The sequence below is a fragment of the Drosophila takahashii genome, chromosome 2R (genome assembly GCF_030179915.1).
Source record: "Drosophila takahashii strain IR98-3 E-12201 chromosome 2R, DtakHiC1v2, whole genome shotgun sequence".
Taxonomy (NCBI): Eukaryota; Metazoa; Arthropoda; class Insecta; order Diptera; family Drosophilidae; genus Drosophila; species Drosophila takahashii.
This window is the reverse complement of record NC_091679.1, coordinates 29,956,008-29,965,489: the sequence shown is the minus strand read 5'-3', so window position 1 is coordinate 29,965,489 and position 9,482 is coordinate 29,956,008. Positions and strand designations below refer to the sequence as shown.

The following is a 9,482-nucleotide window of genomic DNA, read 5'->3' as shown; positions in this document are numbered from 1 at the left end:
GATGCCGCTGCTCATTCACTTACTGGCTTACTTACAGGCCGCAGTCCTACAGGCGATGATTCCGACCCAGGTCCAGACCGTAGCCCCTGTTCCCTGTTCCCTGTCCCATTCCCCCAATAAGAACCAGACTCTGGAGCTGAGTTTACGCTCTAACGAGCACAATCGCCCGGCTAGACATCAATGGCCACGTCGTCTGTCTGATCACGGGCACCGATGCAGTCCATTGCAGGGGAAAAACGCTGCGAGCTGCCAATAAAAATCCTTTACCATATAATTTGAGTGCGCATGCGTGCGCCCTGACGTTGATGGGAGCCGAGTTCGAGTTTGTATTTGAGTCCAGTCCAGGCTGGATCGGATGGGATCGGTTGGGATCGGTTGGGATGGAATAGGATGGGTTGGAACGCAGGCGCTTAAGCGCAATGCTATGCCAGATGCCGATGTCTGATTCCCGATGCCGATTGCCGAGCGTTGATTGCGCCATGAACGTGATTTGTTTGTAAACACGCATTATTAAGGTGTAATAAACATAAAATTTGTATCGCTTGGCGGACCTTGGCTTGGAGTCAGGCTGCAATTGCAATTGGCCACCTCCCCACCCATTCTCCCATCCAACCCATGGCCGCACATCTTTCAATTAAACTAAAAAGCAACTGCCGGGGTGTCCAGCCACTACTCCATTCACAGCTCGCATTTGCATGCGTCTGGGGAGTAGCTAATTTCAGGCGGAATTATGCGAAATTATACGAATTACGCCCGTACATGTGGGAATGGGATTAGATTAGCGCGCAGAGTAAACAATTTAAGATCCCCCCTCCCTCGAAACACCATAAAATAATCGTTCTGAACTTGAACTTTAACACGGCGGTAATGATAGGAAAGCATAGAACCCCAGAACTCCACCCAAGTTGGCCAGCCGATTCCCCCCGCACCCCAGCCCCCCCTGTCAAGTGAAACCAAAAGTGCGCAGCAAACCAAACAAAACGCCTCGACTTTTGCCCACTTTGCGTGTGTTCTCAGCGCCGCGGAGTCGATCTGACCTCTGGGGTTTAGCCAGCCGAGGGAGATCGGCCAGGTCCACTGGGAGAACGGAGCTGGCCTAAAACAAGCCTCACGCTTTCGGTTGATCACTGGTAAACACCTCAGGATCAAGCTAAACAAAGTATTTATACCCGTTACTCGTAGAGTAAAAGGGTATACTAGATTCGTGCAAAAGTATGTAACAGCTAGACGGAAGCGTTTCCGACCCCATAAAGTATATATATTCTTGATCAGGATCACTAGCCGAGTCGATCTAGCCATGTCCGTCTGTCCGTCTGTCTGTCCGTCTGTCTGTCTGTCTGTCTGTCTGTCTGTCTGTCTGTCTGTCTGTCTGTCTGTCTGTCTGTCTGTATGAACGCTGAGATCTCGGAAACTATAAAAGCTAGAAGATTGACATTTTGCATGCAGATTCTAGGAGTTCCTACGCAGCGCAAGTTTGTTTCAAAAGGGTGCCACGACCCCTCTAACGCCCACAATCGCTTATATACAATTTTAAAAATTTCAATATTTTGGAAAAGTAAAAATGCAGTTTTATTGTGTTTATCAATACCTATCGAAATGTAGAAGAAATTTTTTAAATCGGACCATTCGTTAAAAAGTTACGGCGGATCAAAGTTTTTCTCCATCTCTTTCGCACTCCCTTTAGCTGAGTAACGGGTATCTGATAGTCGGGGCACCCGACTATAGCGTTCTCTCTTGTTTCAAACTACTTTTTAGCATCCGAAGCAAAGTATATTTTCTAACTTTCATTTCAAAAGCATTTAATGGAATAAATGGTGTCTTTTTCCTTCATATAATATTTAAGTCCATTTTGGATATTTATGTATATTTTCTGTGAAAGTAAGCCGTTTCAAAATATTTTTAAAATTAGTCCTTTACATTTTTACAATTTATTTGATTTAATTAAACTTTAATGATTGTTTATTTAAAATTTTTATTTTAAACAAATGTGTTTTAACAAAGGATTATTTTAAACAAATATTTCCTTGTACTTTATATAAATCTAGGAAACAACTTTAAAAAATGTCATTCCGAAATTATCCTAGTAGTTGCTTATAAGAAAGTCTAAGATGGGAATAACTAAGAAATTTTCTCAATAAATTGTATGACTTTTATTTGGCTACAAGTGCCCACCCTTTTTGGCCTCAGTGTAACGGCCAGCGCGGCCTTTCGCATAGAAGTGAAAATGAAGGTGTAGTCCAATTTGTAAGTATGGCCAAGCCCTGTGGCCATTCAAAGTCCATGTTATGCAAAGATCAGAGCAGCCCCGTCCACCCGCCACCCGCCGACTGGCGCGGAATGCTGAATTCTGGATGCTACTCCCTCTGGAGCGGCGGAGCCGAAGGAGCCCCAACTGGACAACGTCGTCTAGCGATGGAAACATTTTTCCATGCGTGCCTCGCCGCTCCGCCGCTTTGTTGGTGGCGCTCGTTCGCGTCTTCGACTTTGGCAAATACTTAATTGCATTTCGATATCTATGCCGAGGCATCTGTGAGTGAATGCCGCTGCTGCCTCAGCGGGCCGACTGGCCAATACCCAATACCCAATGCCCAATACCCAGTGCTCCAGACGTCCGAGACGAGTGGACAGCCAAAGAACGCGCCGGCGCTGTCTTTGTTTGGGCCAGGAGGAGTCTCAAATCGGGACGGGGGAATCGCGAATCGAGAGTTTGGGCCAGGCCAATACCAGTATGCGTTCGACTGGGCCTGAGACCCTGGCGACTGGCGTTGTGGGTATTGTCAGATCTTACAACTAAATTCCCCTTGAGCCGAGCGCTTTACTAAGGAAATTAGTAATTGCTACTCCCATTTAGAGACATCTATGCGGGCATCTATGTACGTGTGGCATTCGCCAGATGATGACGATGACAAGTTCCCGCTCGGAGATTGTCTGGCGATTGTCCAGCGCCCACTCACAATCGCGCACATGGGCGGCAAAGAGGGGGGATCGGAATTATAATAGAACTTTGGTGGGGTTTAACTAAATTAATTAGGAATATATGTATATATACAAAACTTTTATGATTTTAATAAATGATCCAAATAAATTTACATAAAACCAATCATGTTTTTAAAATCTTAAATCTGAAGAACAACATTTTCGGAATTCCAAAAATTTAAATATTTTCCCTAATCGTTCTTTAACCCCTTTTGGCCCACGCCTCTGGCTCCGCCTGCCAATGCCAAACTTGGTCACATTGTCTAACATCGTTTTTGTTGCTGCTCCGCTGTCGTTTTCACGCTTTGTTAGCCAGCTAAACTGTATCCGAATCTTAAAGGAAGCTTCCCCTTTGTGGCTAGTATCTCACACTCGGACTGCGACTCAAACTGGAACCACTATGTATGTTAGAAGGTTAATCTGTGCGGCGTTACGTGGCAACTTTTTCGTGTGCCGAGCGGCAAGTGTCGATAGCATAATTGCAAGCTGTTCCCAGCCAGCGAAAAATGTAAATCAATTTTTTCGTTTACATGTCTGGGTATTTTTTTTTTATTTTTTGCATGATTAATAATGCCAGAGCGGCCTGAGACTGCCGGAGGGCGAGAAAGAAGACAAAAGATTTCACTTTTCGAACTCATAATTAGCCCTGGGAGTGTAAGTATATCGAAGGTGATGGAGCGCTGGATTCTATCCATGTCATAGCTGGTGGGCTGTGCGACTCCTAACCTGCACGGAAATCAATTAGGTAGAGAGTTCAGATCGATCGATCGATCATAAGTCAACAATCGCTTAAAAAGCGAACAGATGGGGAGATGGAAACCAGACACCAAAAATATGTAGATTAATTCAAAAATGAAATTTAAAGTATATTGGTGCAAAATTCGATTTTTTGTATGATTAAGAAAACGTTTATGTGCCGTTTATTTTTATACGATTTTAAAGTACTGTTTAAGCTGTCACGTCTGTTTGAAACGTTCTCATTTTTTGGCCACTCCTTGCTACCCATCTCCTCCATCGGACTGTCGAATTCTTCGCTCGTTATCGCTGAATTTAGCCAACAATTGTGCGCAATTATTGGCCAGAGAATCCACGAAACACGAAGCTTTCCCTGGGAAATCAATAAAGGAGGCAGCGTCAAAAGTTTCCGGCAACGAATCAAGCGCGGTGGCAAAGGTCAGCCGACTCATCTCGGCCAGGAAAAAAAAAAACAAAATAAAAACGGCCTGGAGCCAAGGAAATCGAGTGTCTCGTTGAGTGGGAAAAGGGCGAACTTGCACGCGATGCTTGGCTGAAATGGCTGAGATGGCTGAATGGCTGTTTTTAGCCAAATCCAATGCTGCCTTCTTTGGGTCTGTAGTGCATGTCATAACCAACGGTGCATGCGCCATCTTCCGCCTTGCATAAGAGACCCCCGGATGGTTTCACTTTCCCGGGGTAATTAATGCCGATCGTCCGGCTAGCGGTAGCTGAAATCGTAATTTATGCTAATTCCAGCTCGCGGATCGTTTAATTGATCCGCGTTAGATTCGAATTCGACGGCTCTTCGATTGGCTGGCCAGCAGTACTGCCTCCGCAGTTCATTGATATGCAGTTCGATTCGGTTCCATTCCCAGTTGTTGACCGCGAATCAAAGTCGCTTACTTGTCGGACTGGCATACAAAGTACGTTTTCAACACGGCCTTTTGTGCCCCTCATTGGGTAATTCGCGGGGGGTGGTAGTTGGGACTTATGGCGTTATGAAAGCGTTACAAATCTTTGCTTTGAATACGACACTCGATTACAGTCCAACTCAAGTCCACTTCAGATGGGGCCGCTCTGTACGTGATAAGGCAATGATGATGATGATGATGACGACGACCCGTCATAGACCAAATCGCGTCTCATTAACATTTCGGCCATAATCGATTCAGTTTTGACTGTTTGGCCTGTTTTACATCTAATTTATGTGCATGTAGCAGTGTCGCTCGCCCGGCCAAATGATATCATGATGAACGGCCCACGTCTTGGGGGCGATCCGATTCTTAGAAATTCGTAATTGGCTCGGAGATGAAAGCGCCCCAAAACAGAGCGAAACAGGCGAAACTATCAGCCAATACATCAATTTAATGACTTCATTGAAAGCCTTCTCGAAACCCAAATAAAAAAAAGAAGAAACCGAAATATATTTCGGCTTGGAGCTCTTTTCTTCCAGCTTCCCAGAGTTGCCGTCGTCGTTTACCTGTTTCCCAGGGCGTCGAGTTGCACCTGCTTTTTGCCCCGGCGACACTTGATATCCCCCAGAAAGGTCAGCTTTTGAACTCTGGGCCCCGAAAACCGAACCAAAAACCAAATTAAGCCAAACGAGCGTGTCAAATGCCGCCGATTGGCGGGGGATGGGGCAAAAATAAACCCAATTGAGAGCCAAGTACTTCCGCAGCGCTCTATGAAGTGTCGTATGCCATTTACCGTTCCGTTCATTCCGATTTGATTCAATTTGATTCGATTCAATTCCCGCGATCCGACTTCCGCCGAAGAGTCTCAATGCCAGCCGGCGATGTTTGGGCTTTTAAATCAAATGCGACCAAATCAAATAATTTGTTAACACTGCCGCTTAAGTCAACAGTTAAACAATCAGCGATCGACGGCGCTTTCAGGCCGATTGCGCCACAGACATTGACAGACATTGATTTTTAAAGCCATTTTGTGAGTTTTGCCCGGCTTTTGTTTGGCTGTTGAACCCCCATGGGCAATTAAAGCTGCACGATGCCAAAGTGAATGTGCGGCGAGCTGCGAAGAGCGCCTCGCACTTCCAATCGATCGCGTAAGGTCACCAGGGAGTGGGTTATGGAAATCAAGCTGGTTCCAATGAATCGGGAAGAAAATGTGTGATTTGATACAATCCTTAAATTAGGCCTTACAAAAGCTCTGTTGGAACTTGATATATTTATGGTCTTTGAATGCTTTAAGTCAGTTTGCGATTTATTTTTGTGGCTTTTGATTACTAATAAATTTCAACTGTCCGACATATTAGGACAATGACAGCGTTGCCCGGGTCTCTTTAATACACTTTCTTTATAAAAATTAAGCGCGAATTCTTCAGCACAAGAGCAACCACCGATGACATTGACCTTTCCAAAAAATATAAATTAAAAAAAAAATTCAGGAAAACAAGTTCTTAAATATAATTCGCTTCCCCAAAAAAGTGCATACTTAAATATGGGTTTTATTCGCTAAATAACAAGTACCCACTTGCACTTGTCAGTTAAAAATTCAAGAAACTGACCTAAATACGAGAAAATAAACATGTTGTTATGTGCTGTAGTGTAAAAGTTATAGCATTGCAACAAAATTTTATTAGATTTTTATCTAGAATGGGATTTTAATGTTTAAAAACAAATTATGACTGAAAAACGAACACTAGAATTATCTAAGAACCAAGCTATGCTTGTTGGTGCTAAGCAAACAGTTGCATTAGTTCCGAGAATGTACACTCCGTCGTCGGCGTCGGCGGCGGTCTTTGATCTCGGTGACTAATTACTGAACCCGAGAAGCGTCGTAGGTGTACGTGTTAAAAGCCGGACACGGACACTGACTCAAAGCAGGAAGCTCCCCGGTCCGGGTCACAAACGAAATCGAATACAAATTAAATACAGAAAATCGAAATGCTGGCATCGCCTTATGCACAAATACAAATCATCCTTGACGCATGCACACCAAAAACGGCAGCCAAAAAAAAAAGCAAAATAAAACTAAAAACGAACGAAAATATCGGAGAGTTGGAAACTGAAAACTGAAAACAAGATAATACGGAGGCAACGCAACTCCCAAAAACGAAAATGAAACAAGCCGTAGGACTGCATACAAGGCAAGGCTGTAGACCTTTTTTGGCCACATCAACAAAAGCGGCTTTTTGAGAATTTTCAATTTTTTTCCGACCGCCAACCGAAAACCCCCCACCCTGAATGCCTCCCTCTCGGAGGCTTCGTTTAAATTGACGTTTATTTCCAGACGACGGCGGTCGAAACTTTCGAATTTTTGGACTTTAATGAGGAGTCGAGTTAATTTGGCCGGGCATTTGAAGAGGCTCACGCGGCATTCGGGGTCCTGAGCTGCAGCTAACAAAACGAGAACGAGGTGTTTACCAAGGCACCTTTCAGAGACACACCGATGTGTATACATACAATATATAAAGTATATTTAGCCAGCAGCGAGCACATCCAGATACAAGTGACGTCATGGGCCTGGCATTGGCATTGAAACTCAAGGTTGGTTTGGTCAAATCTTTCGGACGATAAAACGTCTCCCACGCACATATAATACAAAAAAATATAAAAGTCTTAGAACGAGTGAGATGAGGGCCTCAGTCCAGGGAAAGTTTGTCCTCCTCTGGGAGATCCTGCCACAGCAGAAAAGGACGCGAAATGTACATCGAGTGCTTGGGATAGAGATTCGATAGGGCCAGCAGATCGCCCGCCACCACGATTAGGATCTGCGAATAGCGCACCGAGGTCAGGCCAAAGAACCAGGTTAACGTCTTCTTCGGATCCATTTTTTTCGGTTTATCTCGGGACCTTAGAATATATCTGCTTCGAGACTGATTCGAAATGAGCACTAACTCCCTGGCGATAAGGTTTGTTTTTCGATTCTGAGCCGTTAATGAATAACGAATAGCTTTAAACCTGAATTCAAATGGGCCGATGCTCGGCCAATTACTTATGTATATTTTGCCAAAAAACCACACAACACCCATAAATATAAAATTCCTAATCGTATTAAAAGCCAAAGCTAATGTAAATTCCGCATTTGCAAGGCTAATTTGTAAGAACCAAACTTATAGACTGCTGAGAGGGAGAAGATTTCAAAGATTCTCGTTTCGAAAACGCCAAAACTTTCACTCAACTCGGCAGTCATCGTTGAAAAATGTTTGCTTTCTGTTGAGCGAGGCCTTCAGAATTCTATTTCCGCCCCAAACAATAAAGACGCTCGCATTTGCGGACTCGGTCGAGTTTTTATTAACATTAGAATTGGCTATTGGTTATTAATTTGCATCCCCATTCAAAAGACCCGCCGAAGGTTGTTAAGTGTATTTGTTAATGGTAATGTTAAAGAGCGGCCAAAGAAATGGGGAAAGAAAGTAGACGGCGAAGAGATCTTCTTGGCTGAACCCGCCAAATGACTTCCAATTAACCAGATCGGGCGAAAGGTTGAGCGGATCAATCAGAGACTTCAACTATAGCTCTGACTCACAATCGGCGCTAATGCGTTGGCCGACTCTATTCTATATACGGATTTGGAACAGTCACACACACCCACCCACATAAGTGTGTAACTGGGACACTATTCGGGGGTCGTAAAGCCCACAACAGATCGTTCTTGCGATTACGCTTACGATTGCGATCCGAGGCTGAATTATTCAAGAGTAACGCTGGAAGAATCGCACAGAAGCTTGGGTTTTAGTATAGATAGTCCGGAGATCCGATTCCGTTTCAGTTGGTTATCAGGGCAGAAGCATCTACGGCGTTAGCTGGCGGTTTTAGGGTGGTTCTACTGTACAAAACGATCGTCGACTCACCTCAAAACAGCATTCCTCGTGCGTTAGTGTGGGGAAAAACAAATGTTTTTTGCAGTTCTAAGTAATTTGCGCAGTTCTAATTACGTTTATTTTGTGTGCTTGATGTGGGTTCGTTTTTAGCCGCTTTTGTTCCCCTTTTTTTTTATTTTTGTTATTATTTCACTTGCCAAGTGTCGTCGCGAAAATTTTGCTTATTTGCAATTTATATTTTTCGCTTTTTAAGCTGTCGAAGTTGGAGTTTTGGTATGCACGTCAAATTTTAATTAGTCGAAAAACGTTTGCACAATTTAGCGAAAATTTATCACGATTTGTGTTTGAGATTTTGTGTCGTTTTGCGTGGGTTTCGCTGAACGGTTGAATGGACGTGCCGATGGTCGTTGGTTGTTTAACTTTATATGGTATATTGGCGAGGAGGATCGAGTGATATATCCTCTGTGGCAGATGGGCGCTGGCCAGTTCGTTGGTTTTTATATATTTGTAATTATTTATTGCTGGTAATTGCGAACGCGACGCAGTTTCGTTTTGTTCCACAGCTGAATCGCGGGCTTTTCCCCGGCCCAAGTTATCGCGAGTACGTCTGAGAGCCGACTGAAGTCCACATCCAGCGTTTTGGCCAAGATCGCTGTTAAAGCTCGGAGCAGAGAGATAAAGACAGAGAGAGAGAGCTTAAGTCGGGCTAACAAGTGGCGCAGCAACAAGTAGCCGGTGTTTGCGGAGAGCGCCCGAGAGCAAGTTCGTGTTCTGGAGTCTTTCGTTTTGCGAATATGAATCAAATCAAGGTTCGAGTACTCACTCGAAAACAAGTGAAACCAGATCGCCCAAACATTCTTGGGATGTTTTCCTACGCGCTGGCCAATATGAAAATGATGTTCCTGCCTGTTCCGACTGTCAACCAGTTTCCACTGGCTTCTGTTCGGTGACCCTCGGCCAGCTGCTCATCTGCCCATCTGCGCAC

General features: G+C 44.3%; 1 protein-coding gene and 1 long non-coding RNA gene across 3 annotated transcripts; one reads left to right on the top strand and one right to left on the bottom strand.

Moving 5' to 3' along the window:
* The first annotated feature begins 2,047 nt into the window (after window positions 1-2,047).
* On the top strand, window positions 2,048-3,039 carry LOC138912728 (uncharacterized). Of its 2 annotated transcripts, none has more exons than XR_011418281.1 (2): window positions 2,048-2,244; window positions 2,304-3,039. It is a non-coding gene; the product is annotated as an uncharacterized lncRNA (long non-coding RNA). The 2 variants fall into 2 exon arrangements; XR_011418282.1 differs by having other exon boundaries at window positions 2,299-3,039.
* A 3,879-nt stretch (window positions 3,040-6,918) lies between these two features.
* On the bottom strand, window positions 6,919-7,604 carry LOC108064799 (uncharacterized). The gene is made up of 2 exons (XM_070214045.1): window positions 7,137-7,604; window positions 6,919-7,070 (listed from the first exon to the last, which is right to left on the bottom strand). The coding sequence occupies exon 1, from the start codon at window positions 7,502-7,504 to the stop codon at window positions 7,316-7,318; it is 189 nt and encodes a 62-aa protein (XP_070070146.1). The 5' UTR covers window positions 7,505-7,604; the 3' UTR covers window positions 6,919-7,070; window positions 7,137-7,315.
* Between the last annotated feature and the right edge of the window lie 1,878 nt (window positions 7,605-9,482).